General features: G+C 35.8%; 1 protein-coding gene across 2 annotated transcripts in view; it reads left to right on the top strand.

The window, feature by feature from the left end:
- Nucleotides 1–21,818, top strand: part of LOC109102714 (transmembrane protein 132C-like) — a 190,553-nt gene that overhangs the window by 88,550 nt on the left and 80,185 nt on the right. For both annotated transcript variants that reach the window (XM_042723570.1, XM_042723571.1), the window contains exon 3: nucleotides 15,651–15,791. In XM_042723570.1, coding sequence (XP_042579504.1) covers nucleotides 15,651–15,791 — 141 coding nt within the window. The remainder of the gene's footprint in view (nucleotides 1–15,650; nucleotides 15,792–21,818) is intronic.

The raw sequence follows: 21,818 nt of genomic DNA, 5'->3' as shown, positions 1-21,818 counted from the left end.
TGTGACTTTAGGGAGCGTGACGGATTGTAGCGTGGTAGAAGACTAGTTATGTAGAAACTAAACCATTAAGGGCCTTATAGGTAAGTAATAATATTTTGTAACTAATACGGAACTTAATAGGTAGCCAGTGCAGAGACTGTAAAATTGGGGTAATATGATCATATTTTCTTGACTGAAATCTAGCCGCTGCATATTGGACTGCCTGTGGCTTGTTTATTGAAGATGCAGGACAACCACCTAGCAGTGCATTACAATAGTCCAGTCTAGATGCCATGAATGCATGAACTAGCTTTTCTGCATCAGAAGCAGGTAACATGTTTCATAGCTTGGCAATGTTTCTAAGATGGAAGAATGCTGTTTTTGTAACATGGGAAATATGATTTTCAAAAGACAAGTTGCTGTCTAATATAACACCCAGATTTTTGACAGTAGAGGAAGTAACAGTACATCTGTCTAGTAGCAATGTAACAAACAGTCCACTGAAGGCGAGTGTAGCGATGAACCCAAGTGCAGTTTATTTACAGTGATAATCCAAATATCCAAACAATAAACAAAGACTTGACGAAGCATAACAGACTTGACGAAGCATAACAGACTTGACGTTGCATGAACAGACTAGACTCACCGACAGCAGGTTGCAACATTATGTTACGTTAAAACACGACAAAAGCACAATGGCAAAACATGACTACTTATACAAACAATGAGGGTCACATGACAAGAACAAACCAATGGAAACATGACACAAGGAACAAGAGGAACCAATGAGAACAAACAGAACTGATAATCACATGACCAGACAATAACCAATGAGAACATGACACATACACAAAGCAGAGATACATGAGGGCAGGGGAAGCATGACACAAACAGCAAAATCAAACTACAAAATAAAAGACATGAAAACATGAACATGAAACAAAACCCGAAACAGACATTACAAGCAAATTGTAATCCAAGAGATTCTGTGTACTGTTTCTGTTAGCTTAGATAATTTAGAAGTTTCATCTGGTCTTGTTGCGATATATAGTTGAGCATCATCAGTATAAATATGGAAACTAATTCTGTATTTTCTAATAATATTACCAATGGGCAACATGTTTATTGAAAATAGCAGAGGACCTAGGACAGATCCTTGTGGCACTCCATACTTCACTGGTGATAATTGAGATGACTTCTGTTTAAATAAACAAAGTGGTAGCGTTTTTTAAAGCCTGCCCTTGAATACCTGTATAGTTTTGTAATCGATCTATGAATATGTCATGATCTATACCAAGGGTGGCAAATGTCAGTCCTGGAGAGCCGCAGCCCTCCAGAGTTTTGCATCAACCCTAATCAAACACACCTGAGAAAGCTAATCAAGGTCTGAACGGTTACTAGGAAGCTATAGGCAGGTGAGTTTTAATTAGGGTTGGAACTTAACTCTGCAGGGCTGTGACTCTCCAGGACCGGAGTTCACCACCCCAATCTATACTGTCGAATGCAGCACTAAGATCAAGTTAAACTAACAATGAGATTCAGCCTTGGTCTGACGCAAGAAGAAAGTCATTTGTAATTTTAACAAGTGCAGTTTCTGTGCTATGGTGGGGCCTGAAACCTGACTGAAATTCATTTTTTGAGATCATTTTTTTGCAAGAAGGAAAACAATTGAGCAGACACAACTTTTTCTTAAATTTTAGACATAAATGGAAGATTTGAAATGGGTCTGTAATTTGCTGTCTAATTAACTAGATCATTAGGATCTAGTTGTGGTTTCTTAATAAGAGGCTTAATAACCGCCAGCTTGAACGGTTTTGGGACGTGACCTAAAGATAACGATGAGTTAATAATATTGAGAAATGGTTTTTCTGCCACAGGTAGCAACTCTTGCAGTAATTTAGTGGGTACAGGATCTAATAGGCATGTTGTTGGTTTAGATGCAGAGATAAGTTTATTTAGCTTTTCCTGTCCTATATTTGTAAAGCACTGCAGTTTTTCTTTGGGTGCGATGAATGAAGCTGAAGTACTAGACGCTGTAGAATCTAAATTTGTTATTGTATTTCTGATCTATTTTATCAGTAAAGAAATTCATAAAGTCATTACTATTAAACTGTAATGGAATATTTAGATCAGGCGGCGTCTGGTTATTTTTTAATCTACCCACTGTGCTAAATAAAAACTTTAACCAAAGAACCAAAGACTTAAACTACTTCAGTCTGTGAGCATTGAATTTATTTAATACACGAGGTTTACAATTTGAGTTGAATTACTGAAGTAAATGAACTTTTCCACAACATTCTAATTTATTGAGATGCATCTGTATATATATGAAGAGTTTGGTTCCAAAACGCAATAAATCCATTTTGAATCATTTGAGTAAAAATGTGTTTTTTTTTTTTTTATTTAGTTTTTTTTTTACCAAGAAAGTGGCAAGATAAAAACCACTATTTTCTGTTTCAAACTTTCACATACAAAGACTCGACTAGACTTGAACAGACTTGATGAGGCATGAACAGACTTGGCGTGAACAAACTTGACGTGGCATGAACAGACTAGACTCACTAACAGCTGGTTACAACATTAATACACGACAGGGAACAAGGCAATAACATGACTACTTATAACAGACAATGAGGGTCACATGACATGAACAAACCAATGAGCAAACAGAACTGATAATCACATGACAAGACAATAAAACAATCAGAACATGACACAATGAACAAGAGGAACCAATAGCATGAAGATAAGAGGGCAAGGGAAGCATGAAACAAACAGCAATCAAACAAAAGCAAAATAAAAGACATGAAAACATGAACATGAAGCCAAAACATGAAACAAAACCCATATTACAATAGTAAGTTGATCCACATATGACAGCCTCTGAACTTGGTCAATACTATTCTTATATACAGGCACTGGTCTAAAAATACATTCATCAGTCATCGCTTTCAAAATGAATTCAGTGGGTCATCTTGTTAATGCTATACATTTATTACAGCAATAAAATAAAATTTCATCATGAACAAGAACATGAACAATATCACTTTAGACCACAGAAATTCCAAAATGACTTTTTCTTTACATTCAACTTCCAAAAGTGCATTCATATTTGCCATGTTACATTCATTTAGTTGACTAGTGCTATGTGCTGTATTGACAAAAACATAAATGGCATTAAAAAACACTAACACTGACAAGCTACGCAATATCGCGTTCATAATCGTATGTGATTTATCTAATGAACACAAAATAGCGTAGCTTGTCAGTGATCTACGTCTCTGTGTATTAAATGCATCTGAATAATTTCCATCTGAAAGCATTTGATGGAGATTTACTGGTACTATTAATCACAAGCACATGTGATTTATTGTGCAGCCCTTGTTTGTTGATCAAAAAGTACAAAGTAGTTGAAAAAAACTAGGATGCCAGGTGTATTTAAAGCGCCGCCATTACTGTCTATAGTATGTGGAATGGTTCGCTGTGATTGGTTGAGCGGATATATCACATTCTGTAAAAAAGGGAGACTGGCGTTTGTCACGGTTTGGAAAAAAAAGGAGGAAACGACCTAATAACTCTGTGAATATTGCATTTTGTGTAAAATAAAAAATTGACTTTTAAATAACGACCAGATACAATAATGATTTTGGCGAAAACTCAGTTTTTTTTTAAAAATGGCATTTATCGCGTTTCGGAACCAAACTCTTTATATATATATATATATATAGATATATATATATATATATATATATATATATATATATATATATATATATATATATATATATATATATATATATATATATATATATAAATATACACACACACAGTATATAGTGTATACTAATGTTTTCTTTCAGAATTGTGGGGAAAGATTTCTATTTCAAAAGAATGCTGAAAAAGTATCACAGTGTTCTTAAAAATATGAAGCAGCCCAACTGTTTTAACATTGATAAGAATAAGAAATGTTTCTTGAGCACCAAATCCTAAGCAGCACACTTTATATAGTGTTTCAACTTTGATTTATGCTTTCATTCAAGAACACAATTTCTGTACCTCATTCACCAATGCTTGCTTTTAACTTTTTGATTACAAACCTTTTTATTTTGTTTATCTGTTGTGCCATTGTGGAAAGTGAGGAAAGGGACCATAGAAAGGGGGAGAACTTCCAACTTCCAAAGGCACAGAACCAGACAATTATCAGCTTGGCAGGGGTCCGCTACAGCAATTACTAGATGGTATTCCTTGTTCTATAAATCTACAGCCACTCTCCTAGATGTCAAGAAACACTATCAGCAGTTAGGAGGTATAATAAGCACCTCTATTCTCGAGTCCACACTCTTAGCCACATAGGTGAGAGTGAAGTCTGTATGTCTGCAATGTTGTGCCCACTCATCTTGCCTACGTTCTCAACCACTTAAGAAGATCGAGGCAAATCCTCCATCACTGAAGTAAGAATGGATTGAGAAAAGAGATAAAAACAGACAAGGTCAGAACACTAAACCTGGTAAAACAGGCATCAGATGATGGTTTATCCAGCATATGCTCTGTCACATTAGTTCAGCTCTAAAGGTCGAGATTGTGAGTCAGGTTTCTGAGAAGTGACACAACTTCTGTTCCTGTCATTGTCATCCTCTGCAGTGACTTCATGATGATTTCCAATACATATCCTTTCATTATCCACCATATTTTTAACATAATAGCAGGTGACATCATTTGTAACTTGAATGGTCGATGTCATTCACGTCCAGTTATTTTACCTGCTGTCATGCTGATTGATATTGCAAACTGGTATTTGCTATCGTATTATTTTAATGCATTATCGTAATCATAAACAACCTGATTTGTAGTGCAAATAGTTTTGTGGTTTAATGCACTTGGTTATTTACCTATAGCATCGGAAGGCGAAGTCTTGCTCTTTCAAAGAAAATAACTTATTTCCACATTAAAAAAGATGGATAGTATATTAGGTTTTTAAAACATCTGATTGGTCTGTTGGCCAGACAGTGTCACATGGGCTTATAGTGTTATTCATAAACAAAGTGAATAATTTTGATCCATTTTAATAAAAGTCATTGGGTTCCAAAATTGACAGTCGTTTTGGACTCCAATAAAGTTCATTGTATGGACAAAAATGTTTCTTTTTTATTTTCTCTCAAAAGAAAAGAACATCTTACAGGTTTAAAATTACATTAGGGTGAGTAAATAATGACAAAGTTTCATTTTTGGGTGAACTGTTCTTTCAGGTCACTAGATTATCAAAAAATAGACATTGCTACATGGTTATGCAATATATAATTATTTTTGGGGTTTAATTTCCAGTTATATCATGACCGTTATCACAATTTTTATATTACACACACCGTGATATTAGATTTTAGCGATACCACCAGCACTCTCTTATTAAATACCTGCTTCAGGTCAAAACATCTCAGTTGGTTAGGTCAGAATAGCATTTGGCCTTTCCAAATGCTAAATTTGTTCTTCAAGCAGTGTGTATTTAGGATGCGGCATGGCCCATATTCTGTTCAGAGGAGACAGGTAAAAGTACAGCAAAAAGATGTTAAATACTACAGCCTTCTAGGGAGCTATTCTAAACTTAGATGCACACACACTCCTCCAGAAGCTGACAATGGGCTCATGAGGCCTGGCACTATAAATTCTGTCAAAGCCAGAAAAATACAGGTACAAGTTTGGAGGGGGGAAGTCTTGTTGAAAAAGATTCTGTAAACTCCAAACTCCCAAGAGCGGGGGTAGAATGAGAGAGCAAGTGTGTTTCAGAACTCGAAGAGATCCAGCTCAGATCCAGCAGGGCTGTCGCAGTGCATGCACACACACACTTGCATGCACACTTTAAAGGACACACACACATATAGGCTCGGCTAGCATTGACGTTCACGTTGCTTGGCAGGGGGTGTGTCCTGGAGGGTGTGTGGGCGGGAGCACATCTGTGACTGGCATTTGATGGACATCTGTGGTGTGTGTGCATGTCAGTGGCGTGGATTGATGGTACATGGATGCCAGGACACAGACTGCGAGAGAGGAATTAGCACGAAGAGGAGACGGGATCCCGCTGTCACCCTCTCGTCAAACACATGCTGGGCGTTGCTGCTAAATCAGAGCACATGAGAGAGAGTGGAAAGGATGTTTTTGGCAAAGCCAGAGTAGCCATTTTCTTAAACGCAGTCTCATGCTATAATTTTGAGGTAATATTATTTTTATAACAATAGCAACTTGAGAATAAACCACTTGTTGAGGCTAAAAAAGCATGTTCATTTTATGAGTGAGTTCGATCATAACCATCGTGGTACCTTCACAATAGATTTCCCACATTTAAAAAACAAAACAAAAAACAGCCTTATACAATTATCTAATAGCTGCTATTTGTTCCAGAATACATTGTAATTTGCATACTTCTTTGTACTGAAAGAATGAACCACTTCCTCTAGTATGAAAAAGACCGCAAGGGGGTGCTAGGGAGTCCGTCAATTTAGTATCTAAAAAGAACTTCTATCTATCTATCTATCTATCTATCTATCTATCTATCTATCTATCTATCTATCTATCTATCTATCTATCTATCTATCTATCTATCTATCTATCTATCTATCTATCTATAATAATGTTTGCTTATATATTTTCTTTCCTTTTGAAAAATATAATCTACTATTCAAAAGTTTGGAAATGGTTAGATGTTTTTATTGTTTTAAATTCACTGTTTTGATTGTATTTCCTATTTATAACGGTTTTCTATTCTCATGTGTTGTAAAATATATATACCTGTGATGGCAAAGCTGAATTTTCAGCATCATTACTCCAGTCTTTAGTGTCACATGATCTTGCAGAAGTCATTCTAATATGCTGATTTGCTGCTCAACAGTTGCATGATATTTTTGTGGAAACTACATTTTTCAAGATTTATTATGAATAAAAAGTAAAAAAACAAACAAAAAAAAAACGTTGTCTGGTCAAACATCTTTGTAACATTTTATTGTGCTTACCGAATACATGTATTAATTTCTTTCAGAAAAAAAAAAAAATATATTTTTTTCTGAATAATAGCATATCTGTTCCTTTTAATGCATTTTTTTCATTTCAGACCCTCAACTCAAAGGGCTTTTGCCTCAGTACTGCTGTGATGATGTTACTGTTATAGTTTCCTCTGAACATGAGCAGCAAAGAAGTGTTGTGAGGTATTTACAGAGGAAGTGAGCGTGCTGTTATCTGTCAACAGCATATTGGACAGATGTGTGTGTGTGTGTGTGTTTGTGTGTGTGTCAGAGTGAGCAAACCACCTGTCTCCTTAACGAGCCCTGCGTTACAGCTGAGAGAAGCCCTCCTCCGCTCTCATGCAAATTCTCTTGAGTTAGTTTGTTTGTGTGTTATGATATTCAAAAAGGTCAAAGCTTTGGATGACATTCATTCTTCCCCTGCGTGTGGCCACGTCTCTTCACTTCAGCCTTACTCCTGCTTTTTTCGCTCTTGTCTCTCTGTCCAACCCCTATTTTTTTTTTAGATTTCTTCACTACTTACTTACTAAAAGTTTGGAAACATACGTTCCCATACACAAAATACAACAAAAGGAGTGGTGTTTTTTTTTTCGGAGGAGGTGATAAAAAGGAAAATAATGGAAATGTGAGATTAAACAGTATCTAGTCACTGTCTACCAGCAACATCAGCGAATAACGTTCCCTTGGGCTCATTCCTGCACCTCATTTGCAGTTCTCCTTGACCAGAGGACTGTGTTTGGTGCAGTACTGAACTCTCCACCAACTTTCTCCTCCTCTCCTCCAGTTTCATCTATCCTTTCTGATTATTTCTTTCCTCCACACTCCAGTTTATCCTCAGATGGGAGTCATCCACTCAGCAACAATGATTCCCTAATTGGTGTTAAAGTCCCCTGTAACTAGTTTTTGCATAATAGAATGCATAATTATGCCTGTGCACTTCCTCTGAGGGCTAATCGTCCTGCTCTGAGCTGAGCTCTCCACCTCTCCTTGTTAGTGCCATCATTAACGCTGCTCTCTTTAAAATGCCCTCCTGTTTTCTCATTGACTAATCCTTGTCATAAAGTTGCAGGACAAACACTTTGTTGGCCAGAAGGAGAGATTATGTTCAGCCATTTAGCAGTTTAGTGCTTTTTATTAAGTGAGGACTTGATAGGTAAAACTAAAGGTTCAGTTTGTTAACATTATGAAATGCATTAAGTCATGAGCAACATTCTTTCAAAATAATAATAATAATATTAGTGCTGTCAAGCGATTAATCGCGATTAGTCACATCCAAAATAAAAGTTTTTGTTTGCATAATATATGTGTGTGTTCTGTGTATATTTATCATGTATATACAAATACACACATACAGTATATATTTTGAAAATATTTATTTCAAGTCAAACTCTCTAACCACTAGGCCATGACTTCCCCTAATAATATCTAAATTAAGATATATATATATATTTATATATCACACGTGTGCAGTGGGATATGAGTCGAAGTCAATTTTCAAATAGATGTTATCTTTATTAACAAACCATATATTTGAAGTCTAAAGAAGTATATTCTTACCTAAAAAAATTACATTCTGTGACACAAAAGCAATATTATGTATAAAATTCTAGTGGATTTGTGTGTCCGCCATGACATATATATGTCTGCCATATATTTATGTGTGTGTGAAATTATAAAATTATGTTTTACAGATTACAGTAATGCAATTTAAAATTAAAATAATATAATAAAAATAACAAAGAATATAATTAATTATTTGTCCACTTAAAGTGTTGCAACTTGAAACCGATGTCATGCACTATAATAATAATAATAATAAAAATAATAAAAAGTGTTTTGTTTCATACATACATGAACTGCTCATATTAAATAGAAAAACACATGTCCAGTTTTTAATTAGTTTGTTTTATTATAACTACCAGCCTTTAGAAAGGTGGTTGAGGCACGTTTCTCTGAACAGAAAAGAAGGGCTGAGTTTCAGTCTTTTCTCAGTGAGCTGCCATTAGTTAGGACACAAAAAGTGTTTTAGATCATCCACAGCATGGAGTTTGCACCGTGCCTGAAATTAAAGATAAATATATATACAACTAAGCTGGCATATTGTAATATTACTGCTAATGGGAGTTCCCTACAGAGATCTTTGATTGGGGCAGGCACACGCACGCACACACACTCACTCTGTTACATACAATTAAAAAGTAGAAGAATCACATGCACAACCAAACACGCAGTGAAAGGGCCTTTGGGTCTATCTGAATAGGGATCACCTGGTGGTTTGGAGATGAGAAATGGGAGTGTGGGTGTGAAGTTAATTTGATGGAAATTCATTTTCATTTACTGGAGGAAATGTGTTTCATGTGTACTTTTCCTATTTCATGCTCACAGTGTTTTATACTGAGTTCTATATTTTTTTTTTCCACATGACTGGCAAAAAGGTTAATATGGTTCATTTTCCTTTTTCAGCAAACATTAATTTAGCTTTGCAGTAGTTCACAAATGAAACGGACGTACAAGAATACGCTGTTGGGGGGAAACATTAGATTTCTCAAGCAGAATTAAAAGCAAGCCTCAGTCCATGGGTGTCTGTCCACAGGGACCTGACCCTGTATTCAAATTGCAAATGATTTTTTGCATTTTCACGGTATGTACACTACCATTCAAAAGTTTGGGGTCAATGAAGAATGCATTAAATTTAACCAAAAAAACTAAACAAAAAGTGACTGTACAGTGTGGCTCTGATACGGCCACTGAAGCTGATTACGGCCACTCTAGTCAATGCTTGTGTTTATTCCAACCGCGCCACGCAGGTAAAGATACACGCATATGCCTCCTTTGAATAAATATGGCCAAAATCTGTCAAAATTCCACCAAAATCCATTGCCGCGACTTATCGCAAGAGGCAAAAGGTTACGTTTTAAAAATAAAAAAAAAAATACTTTTTTATTGACATTTATAAAATATTGTTAAAGTTTTGCACAAATCTGTAATGGAAACACGCCTACTGTGAGTTTGTCAAAGCATAGAAGAAGGCCATGCATAATTTAGGAGTGTAATGAATTCAGGATGTCTGTGTGCACTTGTGTCAAAATGATCACGCTCTTAAGACGATGTTGAGATCTCTAAATACTCCTGCCTTCCCCACTGGGAGGAACAGAGATGGACCAATGACGACAGTCTCTGTGTGTATAAAGAGAGAGAAAGAAAGTGAGAAGAAAGATTGGATGGGGTGTAGTTGGGGTATAGTTGTACTGTCCTAAAAAAATAAAAGGAGAAAAAATATATATCTTTGACATCCTCTTTCTCTCTCTCCCTGAAGGATGAGTGATAAAGACCTGGCATCTCAGACCGGCTCCTGTGGCATTTGGAACTGTCACAGCCAGCCAATAAGAATCCTTTGGAATAGGAGGTTGCCACAGGGACCATGAGGGTTGCCAAGGCGCCTCTCAGAGCTCCTGTCACTCAAACACTGGTCCAGACAGGGGTTTGAGGCTCAGAGACACTTTAACGCTGGGCTGCTCCTGTCATGCTCTCTCGGAGCCTGTCCAAATGCTGGAGCTGGGCAGCCGATGGCCCCAGATATGTAGCTCTGTGCTTTAAATCCATATGTATCAGCATCATCAGATCAACACAACAGTTCTGTGCCAAAACCTAGTGACCAGCTTGCTGCCCACTGCCTACATAGCCAGTGTCCTAACCAACAAGTGAATGATTTGGAGTGGTCTGTCATGGAGCTGGGTATCAATGTAGATTCAGTTTGATTCCCAAGCTTTTGGCCTTGATTCTGAATCATTTAGTTTTATCTTCCATTTTGATGAAGTATAAAAGCAATTCTCTCTCTGCCAAAGCTGTAAATAATACAGTGCACACTGTTATTCAGTCTGTTAACATAAAGGATTACTCCATCCCAAAATGAAAATGTTGTCATTAATCACTTAACCCCATGTCGTTCCACACCTGTAAAAGCTTCGTTCGTCTTCAGAACACAATTAAGGATATTTTGGATGAAAACAGGGAGGTTGAGACTGTCCCATAGACTTCCAAATAAATAACAGTGTCAAGGTCCAGGAAAGTATGAAAAGCATCGTCAGAATAGTCCATCTGCCATCAGTGATTCAACCGTAACGTTATGAAACGACAAGAATACTTTTTGTACACGAAGAAAACAAAAATAATGACTTTATTCCACAATTCCTCTCCTTTTGTGTCTCTCCAAATCAGCGTAGTGCCATTTTAAAAAAACCTATCATTACGCCGCTTGCTTTCAAACCAAAGCGTAAATACAAGTAAAAAAACGTATCCTTGTGGTGCGGCTTGCGTACTGCTCAGGTTTGTCAAAATGGTGCTACACTGATATCGTGATACAGGTTTTATTTTGATACATCGTGCAGCCCTGCGCTACCCAGCACAGCACACAAACAGCACTTGACAGGAGATTCACATCTGATTTCACTAGATTTTGTTGTTAGCATGTTGAAAAAGCTAATGGTGCTCTTATAAGCATCAGAATACATAGCACACAAATACTAGGTGAAATAATGCATTTTAAAATGCACTGAACTTTAAAAAAAAAAAATCAATATCTTTCAGTGTTGGAAGAAATTAAATGCTTTGTAATAGATTTATTCAGCAAGATTATTGCAGTGCATTATGGGATTGGCATTTATTTGTAAAGTATACATTGCTTCATTCAGTTTTTGCCTTAGAAGGCATCATAATAAATAGGTTGCCTTTTGGAAACAGTCAAGCAAGCACTTGTGTTCATCAGAAATGCCACCTCTGTAGGCAGCGGACTAGGTTTTGGAACAGAGCAAATGAAGGTGCAAAAGAAAGCCACATGAGGTGCTAGACATCAACATCGACAGATATTATGCAGAAAAACTCAGATGCTTAGTATGTGTGATTTAATGTTTGATTGTGTCCCACTGTTTGCTATGTTTATGCGGTACATCCTCAGTGTCAATGCACTGTTCTCTATCACACACTCGCACATGCAATGACATGGCTGTTTGTTTTTGGCGCAAAGGTTGCGTCGCCCTTTACGCCTCGATCTGCAAACTCATCTCCAACCGACAAACCCTGCTAATCCACCTGTGTAATCCACCATGTGTGTTTGTTGGTGTGTGAGCGTTTAGTCTCGGGATAGGGGATTGATTTAGAAGGGTAAACTCCCTGATCTGAGTCCCCAGTTAATTAAATGCCAATTGGATTGGCCTGCAGACCTGAATGCTTCCTGTGCGGTGTCCACTCTTACTCACACACAAATACATGACCTTTCTCGCTGTTATGCTCACATTGTGGTCTTGAGAACCAAAATATCAATTGGCAGCACCACCATATTTATGCGTGTGTGTGTGTTTTCTAGTAAATGGTGCAGTGACGGTCGGTTTCTGTTCTTTAGTAGTGCTGCTTTACTATGGCCGTGATTATAATGATTATAATATGACTCTGGCAGAACATGCCATGTGACTTCTATATTAGAAGCCATGTGATCACTGGCCTGAGATATATTACATTAACATGTATTCATTTGGCAGACACCCCCTGGAGCATCCTGGTGCATTGTTCAAGGACAAATGATGGATGATTAATCAGTTTTTGGAGTTTGAACCTACAACCTTTTAGTTACCAACTCTGATCTTCACTAACATGATGATAGGAACATTTAGAATCTGATTTTATTTATTACATAACTTTATACATATGCTAATGCTTGTTTAAGCATGCTTGAAAAGAAAAAAAAATTGTTATTACACAATAGCTGAGTAGTTACATAAGAGTAGAGCAGCAGCTGTGCTGTGACTCTGTGGAAGCAGGCTGTTTTACCCAGATGTTCCTGTTCTCAAAAGATCCTAAAACAAGAGGTTTAAAAACAGAAAAATATGCTTCCTTTGAGTAGAGTTGTCTGTTTATGGAATGTTTGGAAATGACTCTGATTCCAGGTTTTAAGAATTTAAAGAGTTGATTCCAAATAAATTTTCTTGATTCCTTAAGAGAAATAGGAGACAATGTGAGATGTTTTTAAAGGAAGAGTTCACACAAAAATTAACATTTTAATGTAGTCACCCTAAGGCCATCCAAAATGTAGATAAGTCTGTTTATTTTATCGGAACAGATTTGGGGAAATTTAGCATTCCATCACTTGCTCATCAATGGATGCTCTGCAGTGAATGGGTGCCGTCAGAATGAGAGTCCAAACAGCTGATAAAAACAGCACAATAATCCACAAGTAATAACACCACTCCAGTCCATCGATTGATGTTTTGTGAAGAGAAAAGCTGTGTGTTTAAAAGAAACGAATCCATCATTATGAAACAAAATAAGAGTCCTCTATCTGTAACATTGCTTTCTCCAGTGAAAAAATCATGTAGTCTGAATCAGGATAGAAATATGTGCATCTCAAACAGTTCTAAATACTGTAAATGTGTTGGTGGATTTTGATGTGAGAGGACAACAGGGGATGGTCTTCTTTGCTGGAAGAAGTGTTCTTGTGGATCTTAGAATCTTAGCTTTCCAGAAGTAATGGTTTAAAGAAAATGCTTTAATTAGTTTGTTTCTTATAAGCACACAAGACATAAATCATTGGACTGGAGTTGTGTGGATAACTTGTGGAGCTGTTTGGACTCTTATTCACCCATTGACTGACTGTAGAGGATCCATTAGTGCACGTGATTCAATGCAACATCTCTCCAAATCCATTCAGATGAAAAAAACAAACTCATCTTGGATGGCCTAAAGGGGTGAGTAAATATTCATCATGTTCTCATTTTTGAGCGAACTATTCCATTCAACAATGTTAAAGTCTTATCTACAGTATTTTGATTGATATTATGAATCAAAATTGATGATCCTTTGAGTGTATGATTCATTGACTTAAAATATTCCACACTTAGGTGGGCGCCTCCTGCTGTTGTAATGACGTAACCTGCAGTAAATCAGTAAATGAGTTCTTGTTGAGCAGAATCAAACGATTTGAGTCCCTAGAATAAATTGAATCCTCACAGCTAGCTAATAAGTCTCTTCTGGGATGTGTGGTAGTTTGATAATCAAGATAATCTCTTAGTCATTTCACACTGAACATTCGAAGCATGGAATCAGTTCTTTGTTGGAATAAAGAACTCATGCAGCTCAATGGCTGATCCATATATATTGTAGTGAATGAGTAGTTGCATTTATATATTTCTCAAGGTTGTTTTACAATAAGAAGATGACACTGAACCATTATAAACGGCAGTTGCTTCGATGTTTCTGAATGAACTTCTTAGGAATATTTCACAGTTTTGTATGTGGTAATGTATTTCGATTGTGTACAGAGTGATGGGTTCCTCTGTCTGCTGTGTCAGAGGAATAATAACAGGAGTAGCTCTACTGGATTTATTTTTTTGTGCTGATTTTGTTCTTAAAGTTTTGCTATTTACAGCCGCTTTTAGTCAGTTGTATACATGTGCCAGCTGAATTGTTTTCCTTTCAATAAGCTGTTTCCTTTTTTGTTTGGAAGAAAGACACACTGGGCATTAAAGGTCATGTTCTTTTACCAGAGCAACCTGTTTACATCACCTGCTTTCTGCTCACAAATATGAGGTGGCTAGGCAACTTAAATCTGATTCAGGAACCGAGGATGTCTCTGCGTAAGAAAAAGACAGATATACTGTATTCAGGTATAATGTCAAGCCATTTACATTTTAGACAAAACATGGCCAACTGTTTTGTTTACTTTTGCTCCACAAATGGCAATAGTACTAAAGTATGTCTCATCATTACCACACCAAGCTGTACGTGTATTTTATTTAACTTTGTTTATTTGCAACTCTACATAGGATGTTTTAGCACAGCTTATAAACTTATGTCTGAGGAATCCAAACTCAGAAAAAAGAGAACTGATCTTTTTTAGAAATAATCATCATACGGTAATCACAAATCAGGATTTTTCTTAAATCCTTACAGTCCATAGCCAAAGCACTGACAACAGACTCTGAAGAAATAGTAATGCCAGACCTTGAAAATAAAGTGAGAGGGCAACTGAGAAAAGCTGGTAGTGTTGTAGAAGTTAGGAAAAATCACCTTTGATGTTTCCAAGGCCATTGAAAGGCAGATATAGTGTGTGTGTGTGTGTGTGTGTGTGTGTGTGTTAATAAAGTCTGCCTTGTCTTGCCAAGGTGAGGAATAGATGAGTCAGCAGACAAGTCCAGAGGACAGAGGTTTATCAATAAAAATGCACATATTCTCATGCACATATTACTACTGTATATAGCTACTTGTAGGCTACACTGTATACTTTCTAAAGCACATAAATGTACACAAGTATTGTTTTATGTGCATTAGCTAACTAATGTATTAGCCATTTTATTCCACAGAGCTGTACTAACACTTTAAATCTCTTTGAAAAAGTGTGATGTACACCCCCATGTGGTTGCTTTTCTAAATTGGGATGTGGAATTAACACTTAATATTAATGTGAGTCATCTGCTGGGGATTTTATACCTGGTAGTAGCTGATTATTTATTAAACAGGTAATAAAAAAGCAATATGTTATCATTAAGGGGCTGCATTATCTAAATTAAAAACAAAAATGTGTGTTTGAGCATAATTTGTATGAAGTCAAGTGAATAAGTTTATGAGTGTGTTGTTTAGGGTGTTCAGATCCTGTGCTCTTGATTTCCTTAGAGTCCAGTATGGGGAAGGCATTCATTTCATGGTGGTGAAGCCCAGTAATCTGGCAGCGTGGGAAATCAAGCAAGAAGTAGTGCCTGGCTCCTCCTCCCTGACCATGTTCTGCCAAAGGAAGGCCAGCTCCACCAATGAGAAGTAAGTACCGTTATGATGTCACTCACTGGTTATTCCACCAGATCAAGTGTTTTTGTTCTGTAGTAATTACAGTAGTGTATTATATGTTTACCAATTCAGATGCAATGTACTTTTGGATGAATCTCACATAACTGTTAACAACACCATATCACAAACTGAAAAATATTAGATGAGTATGTTTTCAGAGAAATTGTTTCCACACCATTTTTTTGTGTTTCATGCAGAAATTAATAGAAAGAAAAAATAAATTATCTTGTTTTTTTAAAAGAAGGTGATTGTGGCATAATTTTCATAATTAAGCACGTCACCTCAATTCTCATTACCATATTGCGCGATTTTGTTCTCATTACTGTGGAGTGAAATCAAATATTTCAATGAAACATTTAAATCAATAAATTATGTACCCTCTTAGCATGCTTTAAATAAACTTTGATAAATAATAATAATTGTATAATTATGTTACAGTTTAAAACTACTGCAACAGTAATGAGAATAATTGTTGAGGGAAAACATGCTTAATTGTCATGAAGATGTCACATGTAAAATAATGGCACAGAAAATACAATTAAAATTGTATATTATATATAAAAAATTAAATACCTAAAAAAATATCTAGCTACCTAGATAACTGAAAATATCTGCACTTATGAGGTATATATATATATATATATATATATTTATTTTTTTTTTTTTTTTTTTTTTTGATTAATGGCATCCAAAATAAAAGTTTTTGATGCATAATATATTTATGTGTACTGTATTTATTTATTATGTATATATAAATACACACACATTCATTATATATTTATATTATTATCTTTTATATTATATATACATATATTTAATATATAAACATAACAGATTTTTCTTAAATATATACATGCATGTGTTTGTATTTATAGATACATAATAAATATACACAGTACACATACATATATTATGTAAAAACTTTTATTTTGGATGCGATTAATCACGATTAATCATTTGACAGCACTTATATATATATATATATATAAGTTTTATATCAGTATAAAAATAAATTAATAATAGTGATAATAACGTAATTGAACACAATAAGCAAAATAATAAAGTGTGATAATACTATTATATTTTAAATATAAAAAGGGAGTTATAAGTACAAATAAAATTATTTTGTAGTACACTTCAAAATATAATGCTAATATTTACTTTTTTTAAATATGAATTTTCATCATTTTCAAAATTAAAATCAGCAAGCTATTATTTTGGAGGGTTGCCGGCAAGTAAGTAAGTATATCCCCTTCAGGATTTAGCGCTGTCGACTGAAGAGCGTAAGTGAATGAAATGTCACAGTTTTGCCTTGTGCTTTGAAAAGGTAGCCTAGATTTATGCTTTCAGTTTAAATAGAAATCTTATACAGTACAGTATATGGCTCTAAAACGATAATTGTGCATTAACATCTGTCAACCATGTCGATACGCAAATGAACTTACACAGCGCATTTTATATTTCGGTCACACATGCGCACCTGTGGACCACTTATGTGCACCCTTGTTGGAGTTATTTTGGGGAGAAATGCAACATGGGCACGTTTCCATGTGAATTACTATTTTATGCTCGGTCACAGAATATATGGTGCATCGCTCAAATTTCACAGCATTTAGAGTTCTTATTGCTGTTTCGTTCTGTGAACTTTTTTTGGTTTGTACAATGAGGTTGGAGCATTGTAGGAGAAATGATTAGCTCCAGGGGTTCTTAATCTGGGCTCCTATTTCAGTTTCTGCCACTCACTGGCTCTTTTTCTTCCTTTGAGGAGAGCAAACTCTTCAGTGTAACAAATTCCACCTGAGTGCTTTTTAATCACCGCACACACTCTTTGATTGATTAGGCCTCGCGAGTCCTCCTCCATGGATTTCCAGCGTGTTCGCCTCGTCTCCGACATCTCCTCTGCTTTCTCTGCCATTCAGCGATTCGCCGGCATCTCCTCAGCCCCGCTGTCCTCCTCCTGTGCAAATTAGCTCCTCGCAGTCCCTCTCGTCTTCCCGTAGCAGTCACCCTGATGACGGCGGCGCCGTTAGCACCGCTCTAGGTTAGCTCCCCAGGCAGCGCGAGGAGATGGGTTAGGAGAGAGGAACGCCGGAATGGGAATTCTAATAGACGTTTCTGCGATTTATGGGAGTCTGTCCTGATATCCAAAGCATGTAGAAATCTCCCAACGGCATGCGGAGTGAGAAATTTACGACCCGAGCGTCACCCTAAAGCTGTCATCGTCGCCGGTAATTGCTCGGCTCTCGTACTCATGTGGTTTTTATACGGTGGGGAAAATTGGTTCCTGCACTTAAATGCTTCTCTGATTCAGTTGTTGCTGTGAGTCACACGCTGACAGGAGAGATGGAGGGAGAGAAGATGAATAATAAGAGAAAAAAGAGATGCTTTATTAGTTTATTCTGATCACACGTTCAGCTGTCGCACAAATGCAGCACCTAGTGAGAAGCAAAGAGAAAAGTTGTGTTTTTGCCATTGAGTAAACAGAGGGGCGACACTCCTTCCCTTTATATCCCACCGTTCGGTGGCACATTCTATGAATATGGTACACTTAGGAGTCCAGGGACTCTTTTTTTAAAGCCTTAGAGGCATAGATCCCATGTGTTGTTGTGAGATCTAGATATGTTACATAACATATGTGACCCTGGACTACAAAACCAGTCAGAAGTTGCACGGCGATAATTGTAGCAATAGCCAAAAATACATTGTATGGGTAAAAATTATAGATGTTTTTTTATGCCAAAAATCAATAGGATATTAAGTAAAGATCATGTTCCATGAAGATATTTTGTAAATTTCCTGTAATAAATATGTCAAAACATAATTTTTGATTAGTCATTTGCATTGCTAAGGACTTCGTTTGGACAGCTTTAAAGGTGATTTTATCAATATTTTGATTGATTTTTGCACCATCAGATTGTATCTCGGCCAAATATTGTCCTATCCTAACAAATCATACATCAGTGGAAAGCTTATTTATTCAGCTTTCAGATGCTTTTAGAAAATTTACCCTTATGACTGGTTTTGTGGTCCCGGGTCACATATTATGCTCTTTTTTTATATCATGTTAAAAGTCGCAAGAAAGGTTTTTGAGTCTTTCACAACTGTTGAATTGAATGTTGTAAAATAATATTTTAGTAATTCATTAATTTTAATTTGCACTCTTTTTGAGTGTAAACATGTTATTTTTTGTGCTTGTTAAATTGTTTTTGTTTTGTTTTTGTTTTGTCTATTTTTTCATCAGGATTTTGTATCAGATTTTAAACTAGATTTAGACAGGATTTTGATGTCCCAAATTTTTGTAATTGTTATAATTTTTTTTCTTTTTTATAGCCATGATGTGCCATTTGAAAGTTTGGTGTAAGAAAGAGAAAAAAGTAAAAAAAAAAAAAAAAAAGAAAGAAATATTATTCAGCAAAGATACATTAAAGACATTTATAATGTTTCAAAGGATTTCTGTTTCAAATAACTTCTGAACTTCTGAAAGGTCTTCTGCACTTTATATATAAGAATCTTGAAAAAACATATCACGGTTTCCACATAAATATTAGGTAAAATAATATAAAATATAAAAATACTTAAACTGTTTCCAACATTGATAATACTAGGAACCATTTTAATAATTAAGCACCAGTAGTAACTGATAATAATTAAGCACCAAATCAGAATAAATTCTGAAGGATCATGTGAAACTAAAGTAATAGCTACAGAAAAGTCAGCTTTGCCATCACAGGAATAAATTTGTACTCTATTTGTAGAAATGGTCCACTGCATTTAATTCTCTCCTCTGTCCCTCATCTTTTCAGAGCTAGTTAAGCCATTAGATCCTTTGTGTCATCCGTCATGACACACTCCTCCCTTCTTGTGTTGTTGACTGCGTTTCTTCAGAATGTTGAAATAGCTTTGGATGTTTACGGCAGGTGACCTTCGGGTCAGGCGTTATCAGTCCAACTGTTAGAACGTGAAGAAATCTGAACAGGGAGAGAGCGAGAGGGAAGTGAGGGATGACAATCTTACAGAAAGGGGAGAGAAGACTAACGCTCACTGTATTGATTTACTGCCACACACAAGCAGGCAGAATGAATTTCCCGAGCCATAGCTAATGAAAATACGGGGAAATAAAATTAGAGAAGTCTATGGGTCATTGAAAGCAGAGATGGAGAGAGAGTCGAGCACAGAATAGTAGACACTCGCATGCTGGGTTTTGGCCTAAATATGATAATGTGAGTAAATGTGATGATGAAAACATAAATACTTTCTCAATCACTTAAAGCAGTAGTTCACTCACTCATGTATTCCAAAGTGATTTTGTGTCTTCCACTGAACACAAAAGAAGTTTAGCAGAATTTCTGAGGTTTTTCAAAGAAAGAAAGAAAAAAAAAGCACCATAATGAGATTGTCAAGCTTTAGAAGACTTGGAATTAGGGCTGTCAATAAATTAAACATGCATTTAACTGACAGCCTTGCTTGGAAAATAGCACACAAGCCATATGGACTACTTTTAAGATACTTTTACGGCAGTTACTACCCCACAAAAAAATTCAAAACCCCAAATAAAAAAAAAAAAACAAAAACAATAGAAAAAAGCTTGACATAAAAAGAAAAATGCATAGTCATAAAAAAAAGACCTTAACATAACTAGAAATACTATATTCATTATAATTATTCCCATGGAGTTTTCCAGGTCTATATTTTCATATCTTATATTGTGTATTTTTGTCATATAGATTTTTTTTTCATTTATTTATTTATTTTTTATAAAGATTGTTGTTGTTAGGGGTAACAAGAAGAATAGGGGGGAAAATAGAAACTTTTTGAATTTTTGGAGTTTTACAGATTTATGGTGGTTTTTACACAATTTTTGGAGCTGTTGGTTTATTCTTTTTGTCCATTATTATTCTGAAACTTTTCTTTCTTTCTTTCTTTCTTTCTTTCTTTCTTTCTTTCTTTCTTGTTTTTCAGTATAAATCAAGTTCAACAATCCATCTAAAATAAATAAATATAGATAGATAGATAGATAGATAGATAGATAGATAGATAGATAGATAGATAGATAGATAGACTGATTGATATAAGGATTAGATAAGATATACAATTTTCTTTCTTTTTTTCCATTTTTTACTTCCTTTCTCTTTCTTGCTTGGTAGATTCTTTCTTTCACATGTAAGTGCTTAAGCCACTGTTGTAAACTGTGGGGCAGTGAGCTGGTCAGTCTAGGACACACACCACATGACTAATGCATCACGTTTATAAAAACTCAATGTATTTATACGCTAAAGACTACAGTCTGAGGGGGAGAGCGAGAGAGAGGAACGAGGTTAATAGGACAGGGGCAGCAGGACAGGCGAGTGGCTAGTGATTCCTGCCTCTGTCTGTGTGTGAGTGTCTGAGAGAGAGAAATTATACCAGAGTGCTCCACTGAAGCATAATGCTGTGCAACGGGTAACCCATGACCCCGCAGAAGTTTACAGCTACATCTCAATGCACACTAGCCAAATGCTTTTACACACAAGTCTAAAGCCACTCGTATAGCACATGGGAATTAGTTACACTCTTTTGAAGTTTCTTCAGAAATGTGCCATTTCTGCAGAAAAAACACCAGAGAAAAACTTCAGCTTTAGCTTTTCAGCCCCGTAACAATTATTAATAAGGCTATATATTATATGCTTTATTTTAAATCTAAAATCTTTTGTGTAAATGTTTTTACTAAACAATTTAACAAATAAAAATGCCAAGTGATGACTTTATGGAGAACTGCAAAAAAGGCTTAGTATCTGGAGTCTCACTGTAGAATGATTTATGATAATTATTTCTTAATGTAGTTTGCAAATAGTAAACAAAAAGTGTAATGAAATGTTTATGGTTTTCATTTAGGTAATTTGATTATCGTTGACCATCTGCCACTGTGCGAGTAATTCTGAATCAAGAGCAGCTCTGCTGTGTGTTTATAAAGTCCATTCATAGTGTTGGTCATAAATTGCTCTTTGAAATGCTTTACAGCTC

The sequence above is a fragment of the Cyprinus carpio genome, chromosome B5 (genome assembly GCF_018340385.1).
Source record: "Cyprinus carpio isolate SPL01 chromosome B5, ASM1834038v1, whole genome shotgun sequence".
NCBI classification, from domain to species: Eukaryota; Metazoa; Chordata; class Actinopteri; order Cypriniformes; family Cyprinidae; genus Cyprinus; species Cyprinus carpio.
This window is presented reverse-complemented; position numbering and strand designations above follow the sequence as displayed.